Source organism: Penicillium riverlandense (genome assembly GCF_028828495.1).
Source record: "Penicillium riverlandense strain IBT 135883 chromosome Unknown utg000002l_segment0_segment0, whole genome shotgun sequence".
In the NCBI taxonomy this organism is placed as follows: domain Eukaryota; kingdom Fungi; phylum Ascomycota; class Eurotiomycetes; order Eurotiales; family Aspergillaceae; genus Penicillium; species Penicillium riverlandense.
This window is the reverse complement of record NW_026643195.1, coordinates 2,846,199-2,863,345: the sequence shown is the minus strand read 5'-3', so window position 1 is coordinate 2,863,345 and position 17,147 is coordinate 2,846,199. Positions and strand designations below refer to the sequence as shown.

Here is a 17,147-nt window from a genome sequence, read left to right as displayed (position 1 = left end):
TGCACTTATTGAGAAGAGGCCAACTCTTAGAATTAGAATCAACTAAGGTCGAGTGGCGATTTGCAGGAAAACGAGGTCAGCTGTGGGTTTTTGAAAACCTCGATCATCCCTAAGACGGAGGTTAGATGGTGAACAAGAGATCAAGGAGAAATACTAACCAGTGACAGCCCCATACATCCCCAGTCCGCACATGGACAATGAAGCCAAAGCGTAGATGACGTGCCAAATGTTTATTGAGACTTGAAATAGACCGCCAGCGAAAAACCCGCGGATCCATCTCTTGACACCAGTTGCACTTCTGGTGACTTGCCCTGTAATTGGGTTAAATCCATCCCCCTGTTCTGCTTTGATTGCATTTTTCTGAATATCGAAGCCCAGCGCAAACAACGGAGGCAGCGTGTAGGACAGGTTCAGGAGCAGCGAGGCAGACATCACACTAACAAAGCCAAAGTAATCGGGAATAGCAGCGGCAACGATAAACGCGATGATCCACCAGATCGGAACCATGATCCCGTAGATGATCTTGCCACGCCGGGTTGTAAGCGGTGGTGCTTTGAAGATATCCAGAAAGATATTATTGTAGACAACTTTGATACCAATGTTGCCATAGAGACCACCGGCGATGAGAGCACCGATCAACGTAACCATGTTTCCGACGGTTTGCCATGAATAGACACTGACACCTTGGTAAGCTGGAGCGTAGGAATACTGTCCTTGATAATGATAGATGACACAACCGTAGATGAGATAAACGCTGTAGATGAAGAGCTGCGCAAGCCACATGGCTTTAATAAAGTCGCGAGGGCGCTTCATCTCAGCCATAAACTCCACAAACAGTTGGGCACCCGCATAAGCTAGCACACCATTCAGCATGCCGTTGATTGAGCCAACAAGGCCGTTGGCGGGGATGTTGGTGTAGTGCATAATAGGAGGGTATTTCCCGTTCACTTTGGTGATGGTCGCTGGATCGATCAAGGCACCCGCTGACCCTAGTTCCGCGACAGAGTAGTTTGGCTCCGAGTTTGCAAAGACACCCATAGTCATACAAATGACGAAGATGTTCAGCCACACGGAAAGGTTTGCGACCCATCCATAGGCTCTGAGAGTCCGGATCTGCGTGATGAAAAAGCCTGCAATGGCGAAGAGTGCGGGGCAGACAGCATAGCACAGCTTGAACTTCGAGACCTGAGAGATGTTTTGGCCAAACTGGAGTGTGACCTGGCCCACCAGCAGGAGCAATGAAATACCTTGACAGACGTTGGTGACGTAGCGTCCGCCCCGGCCCAGCGTCCTGAAACCAATATCGCCATAGTTCTTGGCCGGGAATTGGTGGCTGTCGACACCGCAGTACACGCGCCAGATGAGATATCCAGAGTAACCGACCATCAAGCCAAAAACCGTATAGAACGCAACGCCTATCATCCGATCAATAAACTGTCATATACAGAAGGTATATAAGTATATTGTCTCACCTGGTCCCCAACCCAATGACCCCATTGCAAAACCAGATCCATACGGACCCAATATGTCGGTCGTAATCAGATAAAAGCCTGTTGCTACCGTCAGTTCCGAAGCAGTTTCGCATATTTTGTTCTGCACTCACAAGCACCCCATCCAGCGGATCTGGCCGCGCGGCTTGCATTGAGCCACTCTTCATCCGTGATTAGAATTCTCCTCTCGGGGTTGGTAAAATCTTCCTCCGTCAGGTGCGTGGTTGGCACATCATCTTCTTCACCCTCGCGCTTCTTTCTAAACAGCCGGCGTATATCCATGACGGGAGCCTCCAGAGTCTCCTCCTCTTCTCTGGTCTTCTGCGCATAGTAGTTGTACTCCTCGAACGTAACATTCGAATCATATGGGATGCGGGCTTGCGGTTTGATGAGCGTGCTCACCGGCACCTCAGAAGCGCTATACAGAGGAGGGTCGAAGGACCCTGGCTTTTCGTCCAGCTTTTCGTCCATGACTTCTGGATTTCGGTAGCAATCAAATTATTATGCGCAAAAGGTCACGAACGCCTCTGTATTTTTTTTCCAAAAAAAAGGAGGCGATGAGGGGGATCTTATGTGGAGAACAACTCGGTTCCAGTAATGGTCCGAGCCTGAAAAACCCGGGGCTAAGCGTCCCAACTGGGCCGTTCAGGAGGATGGATTTTGTGCCAATGAGAGGGCCCATAAAACAAGCTTCGGTCGGAGCCTGGTCGGCCAGCGACAAGCAATGATAAGCTCTGCGCCTGTCACTTGCTACATACATGCCTGTTCTCGCTTTCTTCAAAGGACTGCTTAGTTTTTCTTAAAAAAATTCTCGCACTTCGACTACTAGAAGGGTGGAACGCCTGATTATCGGCTAGTCGCTGTCGTATCGGCTAGGTAACTCTGTGATAAGGTCGGAGTGCAAGGAATCAGGACAGGGGGTCATGGTGGGGAAGAGGCCCGAGCGGAGGCAAGATTTGTCACTGTAGCACCAGCTGTGCGAAGCCACATGGTTTCTTAACCATGGGGCATTATTAGCACTTGAATTCAGACTGAGGCTTTTCGCCAATTTCCGGCGATATCTTCCCAAGGTTCTCTGCCCACTTTGATCAATTTAAGAAGGTGCTTAACTATAGTACCAGACTTTAATCACAAAGATCGCGTGTTCCCCGAATTATTTTCCAAAGTTTAACCGGTAATAAATCCATTGGTTGAGCTGCACTATTAAGAATCACCAACGCTGTTCTAAGCCAGGCCGCTGGTTTCATTCTTATTTCAGAAACCGCTCAGCGCCCCAATAGTCATCGCCGAAGCGAACAGATGTGAACCTCACTGGCGTACCAGCATCGTAAGCCTCCGCCATCTCTCCATTGCCTGCATACATCGCGACATGGTAGATGGTACTTGGATCGCTTTGGTTGCTCGCGTAGAAGATAAGGTCGCCCGCTTCCAGCTGCGCCTTGGAAACTCGTACGCCATGACCAGTAAAATCCGCCTGAGCATCGGCGTCCCTTGGAATTGTGATGCCATGTGCATGGTAGAGGGTGTGGGTGAACCCGGAGCAGTCAAAGGCGAAGCCCGATGTGCCGCCCCATAGGTATGGTCGACCGACGAACAGCTTTGCCGCATTCACCAGATCCAGCTTGGATGGATATGGAATTTCAGACTCAGAGTTGTACACAGTTGCCTCGTGAGCTGACAGGTAAGCTGAGCCACCGCTAGGAACTGCAACCTGAATGGCTTCTCCAGTATGACCGAGAACTGGCAGCCTGGTGTCGTAGCTGATTTCGATGAACTTTGATTTCAGTTGGGCATCTCGATAGATGGCAGCAGTCGCGACCTTATCAACCAGTGCAAATGATTTACTCGATTGCAGCCTACCATAGCCGGCATCGAAGGACACCTGAGTAGAAGGGACCCAGCCGGGGTAGCCAAGTGTGTTCTTTGGGGTGGCCTGTCCAGGGACAGCAACTTCGTACCAGCCATTCTTCTCGTCGAGGATATCAACTCGAGCACCATACAATGCCTGGGTTTGGGTGCGGCTGTCAGTGGTAAGATCGCGGTACTGTGAAACATTCATGGAATTCAGCCATTGTTCGATGCGTGCCGGGTTCGTCAGGGCAGGCTGGTCTATGGCGCGAGGTTTGCTAGAATCGGTCCATAATGTTGCAACAGATACATCGATGTAGGCATCCTGGACGACTGTGCGATAGCGGGGGAGCTCAACTCGGGGCTAGGGAGTGCACTGGCGGCACCTAGAGCAAGTGCGAACGTAATATGCGTGGTCAAAAATGATGATAACATCGTGTCTTGGACGCTGTCTTGGCAACTTGTTTCAATCTGGAGCTCGCCATTCTGGGATCCTTATGTACTGCAAAGCACCTGACGCACTCGTATAGCTTTGACGCTAACAACTCAAGGTGACCCTGTTTCGGAGTAACATCCTTGCTAGTGGATGTATCCGCACGGCTTAGCTATCATTTTGTCCGATCTCTCTCCGAGATCCACTTTTATTCCTCGGCAAGAAGCTCTCCACTAACTAAAAGAGAGCGGAGAAAGTGGATTCCGACCGAATGCTTGAACTTGAGCCAGTGGCTCATATTTTATTCCAGTTTTTCATTGGTGAAAGAGAGAAGTCCTATCTCCGGCTAAGTGCAACACCCCGATCTCTGTCCGAAGAGGGGTGCAACTAGTGTACAGTTTGGCTGATTATGATCTTAAGATTCGGATGTATTAGGCAAATTTAGTCAAGAGAATTTTTCTTATCGAAGGCAGATGCGTAAGAATTCCATTTTCGCGAGCAGTAGACCTTGAACTCCGGATAGCACAAGAGGATATATTTTCAGGGCGGCTACACTTGTTGAATGACCAGAATAAACTATATACGTGGGCCATCTGTTAGAGCCAAACAATACCTGTATGAAATACTAGACTAGAAATGCTATATTTTTACCGGTCCTAAAAGAGCGTGCCCATGCGAGTGGAGCGATCATTTTTTTCAAACACCAAGGCATACGCAGTCCGGACCCTCTTGGCATCTTTTCACTTCCTTTTTGTATACACAGCTTATCTTGAGCATTCTCCTGGCTATCGATGGATCGCACCAGCACAATAGAGCCACAACGGCCACCGGGCTCAGTATTGGCGGAGAGGACAACATGCGAGAATGAGGGACAGGTGGTTGTTTTAAACCGACAGAGACCAAAAACGTGGAATCCTCTCAGAATTGTCGCTATCGTCTCTGTATCTATAACGATATGGCTGGCAATGAGAACAAAAGATATGTTACATGGAGAAAGGTTTGATCCACTCGACTATCAAGCCAGAGCAGCTCGGGTTCTTTCAGAGACGCCTCTCATAGACGGACATAACGACCTGCCATTTCTTGTCCGGCTGCAGTTGAACAATCAAATTTACGGAAATAACCTTCCATTCCGCCAGGGTGAGAACTAATCCATTTGAATAACTAACAGTTTTGGGGGCTGACTCTAACGGCTCCTTAGGTCTTGCATCTCACACGGATCTTAAGCGAATGAAGCAAGGCAAAGTAGGTGGACAATTCTGGTCTGTCTTTGTTGAGGTAGGGTCCCAACTATAACCACTTAGACATTGACGAGTTCTAACAGATGACCTAGTGTCCACGTATCGTTCACCTTGACGACCCAAATGTAAGGTCTTCCTTAGGCCACACAGTTAGATAGTTATTGATTCTTAATTTTCAGCATAGCGTCCGCGATACGCTTGAGCAAGTGGATGTGGCAAAGCGATTGATCGCCGAATACGACGAACTGCGATACTGCGAGACAGCAGAATGTGCCCGACGGGCTTTCAAGTCCAAGAAAATCCCCTCGATGCTCGGTGCGGAAGGACTGCATCAGGTGGGATCTTCAATTGCTGTTATCCGACAGTTGTATGATATCGGAGTTCGCTATATCACTATCACTCATAACTGTGACAATGCCTTCGCTACAGCGGCTTCAACGGTTACCGAGACTGGCAAGGACGGCGGACTGAGCGATTTTGGAAAGGCTGCCATTCAAGAAATGAACCGTCTAGGGATGATGGTGGACCTCTCCCACACATCCCACCGAACAATGCGAGATGTCCTGGCCATGACGCGAGCTCCAGTCATTTTCTCCCACTCTGGGTGCTACTCAATTGGAAAGAGTCTTCGAAATGTACCTGATGATGTGCTTCAAACACTCAAGCACAATGGTGGTTTGATCATGATCTTTTTCGCAAAAAAGTTCGTTCGACCTGATAACCCAGACAAGGCAACTCTGGAAGATGTGGTGGACCATATTTATCATGCGGCATCTGTTGCAGGGTGGGATCATGTTGGAATTGGTAAGAAATTTCTTCGCAGTTACGACTCAATATTGACATCTCGAAGGAAGCGATTTTGACGGAACGGGTAGCGTCGCTACTGGGATTGAAGATGTTTCCGCATATCCGAGGCTCATCGAAGCAGTCATGCGGCGTGGTGCAACGGATGATCAGGTTCATAAGTTAGTGGGAAGGAATATCCTTCGAGTTTGGCGAGAGAATGAGAAGGTGGCAGCGCAGGTACAGAAAAGGGCTGATTCGCGACCTATTGAGAGCTATTGGGAGGGAAGAGCACCGCCGACTTTTGAGGGATCGTTGCCAACATTAAAGCCATCCAAGTAGTTGGTTACCTCGGTCGGCCAGGTTGGGATGTAACGCGGCATCTTCGTTCTATGCAATGGGCTGGTTGGGTACTCGAGGTTGAAATAAAAGCATTCCGCAATCAACAGCTCTGCCATGGCTGCTAAATCAAAAACCAATTAGCCAACAAAATAATTTTCTCTGTCCCCCTTTGTTATGTAGCGGAACTCCAATTGGCTCGATTTACCCCAGATAACGGAGGACCCCCGCTTATCGCTCATTCTGAACACGCCGAACAGATTTGGCCGTCATCATGTACCTTTCTCCGAGACCGTCAATTCACAATGTCTAATCGCTCGAACGGGGCCAGGGCACAGCGTCCGCCGAGGATTGCATCGTGCGAGGCCTGTCGGCTGTCCAAACTGGCCTGCGACCATCAACACCCTTGCTCTCGCTGCGTTAGCAAAGACATCCCCGATGAATGTGTTTACAGAAAGAATGCGTTCAAGCGCAGTCGGTCCTCCATGATATCCCGGCTATCAGGTTTGCGGTGAGTGACTTTTGCTCTATGATATACCACAAGATGAATTACCTTCTAATCTCTGTTCAGACGTCTTCGAGATTTCGAGACTGCGCCGATGCTGGGAACTGTCGAGCCAGGTGTGCCAGTCAGCCTATATCCCAATCCGGGGTTCCAGGGCTCATCCTCTCTGAATTCTGTACTGGATAATTTGCGAGAGCAAACCACATTGTTTAGGGAGCCGGAGCCTAGCTTATCAGTTTGCCGGGATGCCGAAGGCTCGAACGCTTTTGCGGACCACTCGATGAATAGCACATCCACAATTGAGGGAGCGCAGCTGTTAGAATTACTTCTCAACTCCGCCATTGACAACACCCTCAGGCAAATTTTCTCGGAGTGGACAGGAAATGGGCTGGAGTCGCATGTCGGCGCATTCCTTGTCCAGCCATTTGTTGACTCAATCACGGAAGAGATTGCACGCCTACGGCGTTCTGAAAACCGGCAATCCGACCTCCTTACTTTGTCGCGTCATTTATTTGAGAATAGCAGCCGAGACGTGAATATCCATCGTTCGATGACATTGCAGGAGTTTGTCGGTCGGTATACGGGTTCGAATTTACGCTGGGAGACAGTGGGAGTAGTCCTGACGCTTGCTGGGTATGTACTGAAAGATGTACTCGGCATGTCTGTTTTAACAGGTTGATACAATTGGCTGACACTAGATATAGAATTGCTGCTACAGAGTTACGCGCACCGCACGCTCTGTACAACACCGAGCAGGACCGACAAACGCTGCGGATGAATTTTGTTCATTTCGGAAACAAATGTGCAGTCTTTTGCGAGTCATTGGATGTACTCAACGACGTTCATATAATCTTTCTATACCAAACATTTCAATTTCAGTCGGTTTTCTACGGAGATCAAAGTATGCTACAAATAACCTCTGCATACCAAGAGTATAATGGACTGACTGTGCTGCAGGCCTCAAGACATGGCGTCGATTGAATGATGCAGCAGGGGCTCTGCTTGCCGCTGGACTCCACGAAAATGCCCAACAGGGATACAATGCTGCTTTCTTCCTGTGTGAAGTGCGCAAGCGCATTTTCTCTCGCTTATACGGAATTGACGTTAGCCTAGCAACATTTCTCGGGCGACCGCCTCGAATGAGTAAAAGATTCTGTTGCATCAACTTTCCCCTTGACATTGATGAAAACATGTATTCCATCACAGGCGATGATCTCAATAGAGAACTGGGAAAGCTGGACCAAGATGGTTGGAACACGCAGGGCCATATTCGGATGGGTGCAGTCTTGCGATGGTCCACAACCACTGCGATGATCCGGGAAGATACCCTCGAATTACTCCTTGGCCAGAATGTATCCGACGTACAACAGCGGATATTGTACGTCGCTCCCGCCGCTTTACTAAATTATTTGACTGACTAGATCTAGTGAATTGCGCCGCGACATCAGTGATGCATGGGCCAAGCTTCCTCGCTTCCTCATAGTATCGTCGCATGAACTTTGGCACAGGCCAAGATCCCGGCGTGAAGCCGAGTGCCTGCATCAGATTCGGCTGTTTTATCTTCAATCGGTCTTTTTGATTGAATGGGCAGCTTGGCGGCACGGTATCGAACAGTCAGCCCTATTTGAGTCTGCGAGCGAACTCCTGTCCTGGGTCAACGAGGCCTTGGTACGCCGAGAACAGTTACCGAGTTTAGGCTTTATATCTTTAGCTTGGAGAGTGTGTGATTTCGGCTCCATGTCTGTGCCGTCTCACTTTGCTAATTCTATGCAGGTTGCCTCGTGCGCTCTACCTGCAGCAGGTGCTCTTGCTCTTTATCTTTTGCAACCATCATCTCGGTTCCGATTGAAGCACATAGATGCCCCTCTTCGGCGGCAAACAATCGAAAGCCTCTCTGTGTTAACCGCGCACATGGATATATTGCATAGTCCGAACGACGGAAATTTTAAATTATTTGCTCAGGCCAAACGTTCTCTGCAATCGGTTGTCGACTTGCTCCTACAACCTCTGGATGCACCAGAAATCAATACACCGTCTACCGACGCAGCGGCGGACCTGTCTGCAATTGATTGGATGGCCTCCGATTATTGTGGCTTTAACGGTGGTTTTTGGTATGTCTGCACTCTCTCTAGTCATGGAATTTCTATTAACCCAGTATGCCACAGGGTCAATTTTCCAGATTGCCTCTATATGGGAGACAACGGGGACTCTATCCTTCATTAAATCGCTTTAAAGCCATATCCCTTCATGTGTTGCTGTAAATAGATTAAACAGGACTCAGGCCATGATTAATATATACGCGCCCTATGATTCGTGGGCCGAGCCACACAAATGAGGTGGAGCCTCAGGATATCGTCATGTTGGACGTCATAGGCGCGTAGGTCAGATGAACACGTTAATAAATAGATAAACCTCAAGAATCATTTCCAAGCCCCAATTTCAATCAAAAGTATATATTGACAATGTTCTACTTCATCCTTTACGTTGTCTCCCAACTCGTCCTCCTCGGCGCATGGGTCTCCGGCATGTTGGACCAACACCAGAAAAAGCTACAGGAAATACTCTTGGGCTACATGGGAGAGACGAAAGTGTCATATGGAATGAAGAGTGTGTTCTCAATTTGCCTGTGCCCTTCTAAACTACATATCGCTAACTAGCGACGCTCTGTAGAAAGCTTGGCGAGTAAGAAATTTTGCGAGAATAAGGATCTCAGCAAGCTTCAAGACCAGCTCGGGAATCAGCTTGGCGCAACATTTGGGAAAGGAGGAGTTGGAGAGGAACTTGGTTCGACACTGAGCAAGGCGCTGTGACTCTCCTATGGGTCGAGGGGATAATACAAAGGCCTTGGATTGGCTAACTATGGACGTTCAAAATCAACATTTGGCATTGCTGTATTCTTCACACTTTAAACGAGATTTCACTTTCGTCAAATTGCACCATCAGATTTGTGACATCCAACATAAATCCCATAATAATCTCATTAGATTCCATCACCTGGTATTAGCGGGTAGCGCCTCAAAATATGCTCAACTCCATCACGAATCCAGGTAAAGCTCATCCAAAACAGCATTGCAGTACTCCTGATAATACTCGGCACCCTTCCAAGTACTACGATAAGAGCGTAATCCAACCGTACGCCAGCCTTCGGCCCGGAGGCGGGTGATGCGCTGTTCTTTGCTCTCCTTCCGCAGCGGCTGCCCAAAGTAGTCCACTATCTTTTCACAGCCATCATCCTCCATTTGGTCAGATAAATCATGCTGAGTCACAGGGCTGAATGTCCAGAACGATGCACAGCGTTGCATGTTTCGGGCACGACGGGTCTGCTGCAGCTCCGTGATGTGATCGACTTGGGATTGCAGTGAAGTAATACTTGAAGTAATCTGAGACCGCAGGAACTCGATGTTATTGTTGAACCGGGAGATCACTGGCGCACCAGCAAAAGATATTGGTTCACAATGCTTGCTTGTAATCTTCTGCGCCTTTGTGGTATTTGTGTTGGTGTGTTTAGAAAGAAAAGGCTTTGGCAGAAAAGCATTATTTGGCCGCTGGTTATCGGTGTTTAGACGACTGGCGGAAACAATCCTGAGCGGCAGCGGAGGTGGAAGGGATCTATTTGAGAATTCTGACCGAAGGATTGACTTGCTTGTGTGATCTTTGGTTGTTGCAGCAGCGTTGCTGGAGGTTGTGATATCAACAGAGGGCTTTCTGATTCTGAGAGGCGAGGGAAAGAGACGCCCATTTTTGTTCTCTTTGGTGTCTGGGGGGAACTTGTATAGAGAAAGCGTCGCAGGAAGCTCAGAGCTAGGTCCGGGGTCTGAAATGAAGGGATCATCCCCAGCACTGAGCAGGGAACTGTCGATCATGCGTGTGATGCTGCTGATGAGGGACTTGCGGACTGGAGATGGGAAGAGACCATACTCACAAGAGTCTTTAGCGTAGACAGACATATTATGTTTCTCTTGGAGACTCGGCAGAGGCATGAAGTCTGGTAAAGCGGCATTGCACGAAATGAAGTGATCGAGGGACAGACGCAAAAGTGATATTTTGTTGCTGGAGTAAACATGGGCTGCTCGACCCTGGAACTCGTAAGAGATTGCGGTGTAGAAATGGAGGTAAGTCTTGTGGATAGGGTTAATCTGGAGAGCAAGGTATGTCAGACAAGCGACGGGTAGTATTTAACTCGAAGGCACGGACAGGTTCCTTTGCAGCAGCAAGAAGCTCCATAGAGCGCATCTGGCATTGCTTGTATTGGCGCTGGACGTAAAGCTGCTTCACGCCGTTGAGCGCGTCCTTCCACTCGTTGAGAGTGTGAGGGCGCGGCGTGGACGGAAAAGAAATTGACAGAAGGGAGTAGTTGCTTGAGGTATCCACGTTCATGATGGGAATATGGACAGAATGAAGCAAGAAGGGAGTGTATGAGGCTTATGATGGGTGATGGAAGAAAAGGAAAGAAAAAGCTAGAAGAACGGCTGGGGGGTAGTTTCTTAGAGGAAGCACGACGTCGAGGTGGGAGGAACACAACACGTCCACGCCCAAATGGGAAGTAGGGCAAGGCAACGCCACACCTTATTTGGGAATCTGCGAAGAATAATTACGAGGAATAACCGGCTCAAGACCACGATCGTGTTTGATTAAATCTAGACAACTTCAACTCACCACCCTCATTGAGCCTGCTCAGAGGTGTCATCTGTTTTATTCTCATCATTCCCAAGTCTTGCCTTGGACAGCGCCTCGCCCGTAGCTGATAGGGAATCCAGAAAGTCGCCAAGCAAGCGATCTAGCTCCAGTGTCAACACGCCATCATCAACGCCCTCCATCAAGCTCTCCGCACTGGGAGGAACAAGGGCCGGGAATGAGATAGCGCCCAGGTCATCTGATCCCACGATAGTAGTCGCTCGCGACTCAGGTTCACGACGGGCAGTCGGCAAGGCCTCAAAGATCGGAGATCCCGGCTCCGATGTTGATGAGGCCGAGGGCCCGAGCGAAGACTCGCGCTGCGGGATGGCGGTTGGCAATGGCACGTAACTGGGCGTCATCACCTCCTGATCGTCTTCCCAAAGAGGCTGAGACTCCTCATCTGGTCCCGGTCCATCGAGGAGTCCTGACGCTTCGAATTCGTTATACCCCATCGTTTCCATCATCGCAGGGAACTCTTCCTTGAAAACGTGGGTATGCTGAACGGAAGATGTTCCTTCCGGGGTTCCCGGTCGATCGAACCTGAACGGATCGTAGTCTGAGTCCGACATCGTGGACTTGTTCGATGCGGATGTTGATGGACGGGAAATTGCCGAATCATCTGTGGCTTGCCGCTGGAGACTCGGAACAGGACCCTTGACAGTATCGTGGCGATCCGTCTCTACAGCTGTCTCCTGTTCCTCAGGCGGAGGGGCCATGATAGGGAATGTCCATTCCATGGTCGCACGTTTCTCTGCCAGGGCCGGGTCTAGGGCCGGGTCCTCTTGGATAGGTTCTGGGACTGAAACTTCTTTGGTCGTCTGAGAAGATTCTTCTTCTTCTTCTGGAGGATTAAATGTTGGAAACTTCCAATCCATCGTCGGAGGCCGTGGCCCTGACTGGGGTTTGAAAGTCTCATGCAGAGAATCGCTCTCCGAAGCCGATTCATTGGAGTTGCGTTGCAAGTTTCGGTTGGCGCGAATGGTATCAGCATCCGCTAGCTGGAAAGGCTGCGTGGCTGCAGCGCCGGCCGCATAGTGTGAGGAGTCAAATGAGCCAATGTCGATATCGATGAAAGTAGAGGTGACAGAAGAGCGGTCGGTTTCGGTGCGAAGGGGAAGGTCTGTAGATGGTGGAGACGGGTCGATCGGCACAAAGTCATTCTTAGTTTCGTATGTGTAACTCGGTAACTCTTCGTTAAAAAGTCCCTCCATTGCCGCGGCACCTCGACGCACTCGTTCGTCAAAGTTTGCCTTATCTTCTGGGTTCATTTCCCCATCGGATGAGACATCATCGCTGACATCAACGTCAACGGTCGGGGTGTTGGGACTGATCTCTTCTTCCATCTGGGCCAAGGATGCTGCAATTTGGTCGAGATCGATGACTGAGAATCGCCTTTCAAAGCCATCTGTGGTGCTGAAGCTCCAATCCTCCTCCGATTCTTCGGTACCAGGAAGCTCTGCAGCCGCAGCGCCTCCAGGATGAAACAGGGAAATGCGCTGGCCTCCTCTTTGAGACCATTGATAATAATTTCGGACCAGCTCGCTGACCGAGGATGTGGGATATTCTTCATCGGTATCTGCAAGGTAGGGATGCGCAAGAATCTCGGCCATTGTGGGTCGAGCGGAAGGATTTGATTCGAGTGCAAATGAGATGAGATCCTTTAGTCCCTGGCTGTACCTGTCGCTCTCCAGTTTAGGAGTATTGCGGTTCAATTGACGGCCGATTTGCATGCGCTCCCGTAGGCCCGAGTTAGGTGGGTTCCCTGTCGCGAACTCGTATAGTGTGCATCCATATGCCCATACATCGATCTGAACAGTTAGCGTGAATTTTTCTTCAAAGACAGTCGAGATACTTACTTCACTGCTGTACTGATGCGCCTCACCTCGTGCTGCAAACATTTCTGGGGGCATCCAATGTGGCGTCCCAATCCATGTGGACCGTTTGTCTCGTTGAGATTGAAGAATACCTGCGACTCCAAAATCACAGATTTCTAGTCTCCCCTCCTCATGAATTAGAATGTTCGCAGCTTTGACGTCGCGATGAATGATTCCAGCATCGTGTATAGCGCGGAGTCCAACAGCGAGTTCACGGGCAATGGGAATAATGTATTTTTCATCCAGTTTGTCGTTAGTCGCACGCATCTGACGAGGTCAACATTCAATCCCAGAGACGGAAAGCAGGACACCATACCAAAGTCCGAACACTACCACCGGGGCAGTACTCGCAAACCAGCCACAGTTGCGAGTGAATAGATATAGCCTCAATGAGCTCGTTAATATTCTTGGCCCCGGAGTCCTTCACTTGCTTCATGACTTTAGTCTCATGGATGAAATCCTTGATGGATTCATCCCTGAAATCACGAAGAGACTTGTAATCCAAAGAGTCGATATCCAAAACCTTGATGGCCACCAGCCGATCCGAAGAAGTCTGTCGACCTTTGTAGACGCGACCATATGCGCCTTTGCCAATCAGCTCCTCGAACTCATACGGCGGAACTTCGGTCTTGGCGCGACGGCACATTTCTCGGACGGCCTGCCCCTGCTCGCGCGCAAGCTTGATGGCCTCGGCTTTGTGTTTCGTAATAGCCGCCATCGCGGATGCGGACGACGGGTCCAACAAATGTGACCCCCGTGACTCCATTTTGATTAGAAAGTAGCGGATGGCAACTGCAAGATGTGTGCAATGTGTAGTTAACGCACAGCAGTGCGCTGTTGCGTAATTGAAGAATTATTCTGGGTACGAGTTAGGAAACGCGACACCGAAAAGACAATTGCGGAACCAGAAATCGGGCATACTCACTGATGGCGCTGTCATCAGCAGACAGGAAGCTGACTTCCGGTCGCAGACCGGTTAGCGCCAACGAATGAGCAGAATGTGATATCCAATGATTAAATCTGTCATATTGTTATACACACATTAGCCAATCAAATCAAACCCGGGCAGGTGCAGGACCCAGGCAAGAATGTGGCACATCTTTGGCGACAGGGTGGAAAGTCCCAGTGGTGCCCAAGAAGGCACGGGGAATGGAAGCCACAAGCGGAAAGTATATGAATGAATGGACTTACTAGAAGTGGCAGTCAGGCGCCATCAGCCCAACGCAGAGCATCCAGAACTGGAAATCGGCCGAACTGCGTCATGCGCTAGGCCGCGCTCCAGACTCCCTAAGGGGACCTCAGTGGCGCGAGTGGTGCTGGACAACAATGAAGGGGACAACCAGGACTGGTGAGTGGGAGTGGAGAAATCGTTCACTGTATTCACGAGAGATGTACTGGACAGAAGGAAGGGCTGGGATGTTGTTGATGTTTGCCAATAACATTATGTGTCTGGCGACAAATGGAATGGATCACGTGATACTTCCCCCCTTTGGGTATAGCGTCAATCGTACTGTCCGTTGGAAGAGAGGATTCAATGCTGCGATTCTCTGAGACTGTTTGAAAAGGAGACCGAAATAAGTGGAATCATCATTGATAAAAGCATAATTATCAATAGACTGCCCCGTATCAAAGAAATGACCTCGCCAGATCTATTTAAATTCTCAACGAGCCTTTATATGTTCAACTAAATACACTTGAGCCTGCCTATAGAGCATCCAAGCAAGCGAACAAGTCTGCATTCTACAGACCAAACTGCGCCCGCAGAGACTCAGCAAACCGACTAATGGCCTCGGAGATCTTTTCTGACGACGCCGCAGCAAAGGTAGCACGGAAGAACATCTTATCCTCTGCAACCGACTGGTCGGCCAAGAACCAGCTCCCGCGCGAAATAAGGACGCCCTTGTTGACTGCCGACATGAAGATTTCCTCTTCAATTTGGTCACGGGTCTTGCCGGAGGCGATGCCGGGGTGCTTGCGCCAGTCGATTCCAATCCAGTGCTGTACAATTTGTTAGCATTGATCAAAGATTAGAGGGCGGACTATTAGACTTACGAACATGCCTGCTGCCGGAGGAACCCAGTGAGCAATCTCTTTAGGCAGGTGCTTCTCACAGGCGTGAATCATCGAGTCCCGACGGCTGGTATACTGCATGCGCAGATTAATCAGCCAGTCCAGATACCCAGTGTGGCCCCAGTGTTCGTCCAGAAGCTTATACAGCACAATCTGGGAGATGCCGCTGGGGTTCTGCGAAGAGACCTCAAAGGTGCGCACGAAGCGCTCAAGCATCTGCTCCGAGGCAACAATCCAGCCGACACGGGTGCCAGGCGCAACGACCTTGGAGAAGGACTCGAGACGCAGCACGCGGCCATCAACGTCCAGGCTCAGGAAAGACGGAACCAGAGACTTGATGAACTCATCGTGGGTGGCAGGCGGGGGAAGAGGCTTGGCGCCCTCGCCGCCGGACGGCTGCATCTGCAGGAAATAGTAGGGCTCGTCTTCGACGATGTAGATATCGTGCTTTTGTGCAACCTTGTACACAGCCCGACGGCGCTCGGCGGACTGGGTCGCTCCCGTGGGGTTCTGGCCCGTTGGAATGGTGTACATCACGTAGGGCTTGCGCGCACCGCGGGCTTTTGTATCCCAGTTGCTGAGAAGGTCATCCAAGGCCTCGGGGATCATGCCTTGCTCATCCATGGGCACGCCCAGCGCTTTGAGACCTAGGGGGAAAGCGGTCTCCGCAGCGCTGGCAAACGTGTACTCTTCCATGATGATGTAGTCGCCTCGCTCGCATAGCACCCGCAGTGCCGTATCCCAAGCATAGGTGCTACCGGCAGTCAGAGAGCATTGCCAGTCCGAGTAAGGGGGGTTGTGGATGATCTGTTTCTATCAGACACGGTCCGGAATTTGAAGGTCTGGAAATGCTCACCTCTGTGTGCTCGGTCACAAATCGGAGCAATTGGGCAGCTCCCGTAGCTTGGCCATAGTTCATTGCAATTTCAAGATCTGCAAATGACACTCAATTAGTGGCTGTTTCACTTCGACTTTGCCGTATCACATACCGTAGAGGCTTTTTCCTTCTTGGATGTCATGCTTGCCAGCCCGCAACACTTCACCCGTCTTCTGGGTGGCCTCGGGAGAGAAACCGGGGGGTGTGGGCACCTTGATGTCGAGATGTTCGAAGGGAAAGTACTCGGGAGAGGGCAGACCGCCGCCAAGGGAGATGATGCCTGGGTTCTTCAAGAAACGAGCCGCGCCCTTCAACGTGGACGACTGTGAAGGGCAGAACGATCAGCTTTCGTGAACTTGAAATTTGTATAATTCGGTATGCGAACCTTGCGCGACTTGGCCTCGAGAGACAGGAGATCTGTGGAAACAACATTGGTTAGAACAATGCACAAAAGTATAGATGGCTCTCGGTGTAGCAACGTACGGTCAAACCGCTTCGCCTTGGGCTTGTTATAGCAACTCTAGCCCAACATAACCCCCTATCAGCATTTCTTCTCTGGCATATCTAATCCATCAAGTCATACCGGGCTCTTGAACATATCGCTGCTGCTCGCCGCCGCGACGCCAGTGGGCATCTGCGCCATCTTCTCCCGCCACGCCGGGACGCCATTGACGGTCAACGGGTCCGGAACAGGAATCGCAGTGGTGTCCGTAACCCCCATCAGGTCGACTTCGAGTGGTGCGGGTGGGCTCATCGTGACTGGAGCGGGAAATGGTGCGAAGCGGGAGTGTAATTCCGCAGCTTTGTGTGTGCGGGCAAATCCGCTTTAGGTGAGTGGGCAGAGAACTGATTTGCTAGAAAGGCGCAGTAGCTGGTCGCGACACAGAGTATAGCAGTTCACGCAGCAACTTCGAGATCCAAAGGGTAGTTGCGAAAGAAGAGAGTGGACGGAGGCGAGGAGGCAAGAGGCGGAATGGAATGGGCAAGAGTTTACTAGAAGCCCGCCCTCG

General features: G+C 50.2%; 8 protein-coding genes across 8 annotated transcripts; 3 read left to right on the top strand and 5 right to left on the bottom strand.

The window, feature by feature from the left end:
• Positions 1–153: 153 nt before the first annotated feature.
• Positions 154–1,961, bottom strand: N7474_003478 (uncharacterized protein; the record flags this gene model as incomplete). Its single annotated transcript, XM_057194893.1, has 3 exons — positions 154–1,415; positions 1,473–1,550; positions 1,604–1,961. 3 exons carry the CDS (start codon positions 1,959–1,961, stop codon positions 154–156), a joined length of 1,698 nt encoding a protein of 565 aa, XP_057056248.1.
• A 778-nt stretch (positions 1,962–2,739) lies between these two features.
• N7474_003477 (C40 family peptidase) lies at positions 2,740–3,773 on the bottom strand (the record flags this gene model as incomplete). Its single annotated transcript, XM_057194892.1, has 2 exons — positions 2,740–3,671; positions 3,716–3,773. The coding sequence occupies 2 exons, from the start codon at positions 3,771–3,773 to the stop codon at positions 2,740–2,742; spliced, it is 990 nt and encodes a 329-aa protein (XP_057056247.1).
• Positions 3,774–4,562: 789 nt separating this feature from the next.
• Positions 4,563–6,137, top strand: N7474_003476 (dipeptidase; the record flags this gene model as incomplete). The annotated part of the gene is made up of 4 exons (XM_057194891.1): positions 4,563–4,911; positions 4,973–5,049; positions 5,171–5,796; positions 5,867–6,137. 4 exons carry the CDS (start codon positions 4,563–4,565, stop codon positions 6,135–6,137), a joined length of 1,323 nt encoding a protein of 440 aa, XP_057056246.1.
• A 482-nt stretch (positions 6,138–6,619) lies between these two features.
• Positions 6,620–8,748, top strand: N7474_003475 (fungal specific transcription factor domain-containing protein; the record flags this gene model as incomplete). The annotated part of the gene is made up of 6 exons (XM_057194890.1): positions 6,620–6,645; positions 6,706–7,272; positions 7,344–7,540; positions 7,597–8,017; positions 8,067–8,307; positions 8,413–8,748. Coding segments are annotated over 6 exons (1,788 nt in total), but the record flags the coding sequence as incomplete, so codon positions are not given.
• A 353-nt stretch (positions 8,749–9,101) lies between these two features.
• N7474_003474 (uncharacterized protein) lies at positions 9,102–9,449 on the top strand (the record flags this gene model as incomplete). The annotated part of the gene is made up of 2 exons (XM_057194889.1): positions 9,102–9,246; positions 9,310–9,449. 2 exons carry the CDS (start codon positions 9,102–9,104, stop codon positions 9,447–9,449), a joined length of 285 nt encoding a protein of 94 aa, XP_057056244.1.
• A 225-nt stretch (positions 9,450–9,674) lies between these two features.
• Positions 9,675–10,586, bottom strand: N7474_003473 (uncharacterized protein; the record flags this gene model as incomplete). Its single annotated transcript, XM_057194888.1, has 1 exon — positions 9,675–10,586. The coding sequence occupies one exon, from the start codon at positions 10,584–10,586 to the stop codon at positions 9,675–9,677; it is 912 nt and encodes a 303-aa protein (XP_057056243.1).
• Positions 10,587–11,300: 714 nt separating this feature from the next.
• N7474_003472 (putative serine/threonine protein kinase) lies at positions 11,301–13,956 on the bottom strand (the record flags this gene model as incomplete). The annotated part of the gene is made up of 3 exons (XM_057194887.1): positions 11,301–13,124; positions 13,173–13,457; positions 13,507–13,956. 3 exons carry the CDS (start codon positions 13,954–13,956, stop codon positions 11,301–11,303), a joined length of 2,559 nt encoding a protein of 852 aa, XP_057056242.1.
• Positions 13,957–14,930: 974 nt separating this feature from the next.
• Positions 14,931–16,891, bottom strand: N7474_003471 (aminotransferase-like domain-containing protein; the record flags this gene model as incomplete). Its single annotated transcript, XM_057194886.1, has 7 exons — positions 14,931–15,188; positions 15,243–16,067; positions 16,117–16,193; positions 16,250–16,460; positions 16,523–16,554; positions 16,621–16,636; positions 16,721–16,891. The coding sequence occupies 7 exons, from the start codon at positions 16,889–16,891 to the stop codon at positions 14,931–14,933; spliced, it is 1,590 nt and encodes a 529-aa protein (XP_057056241.1).
• Between the last annotated feature and the right edge of the window lie 256 nt (positions 16,892–17,147).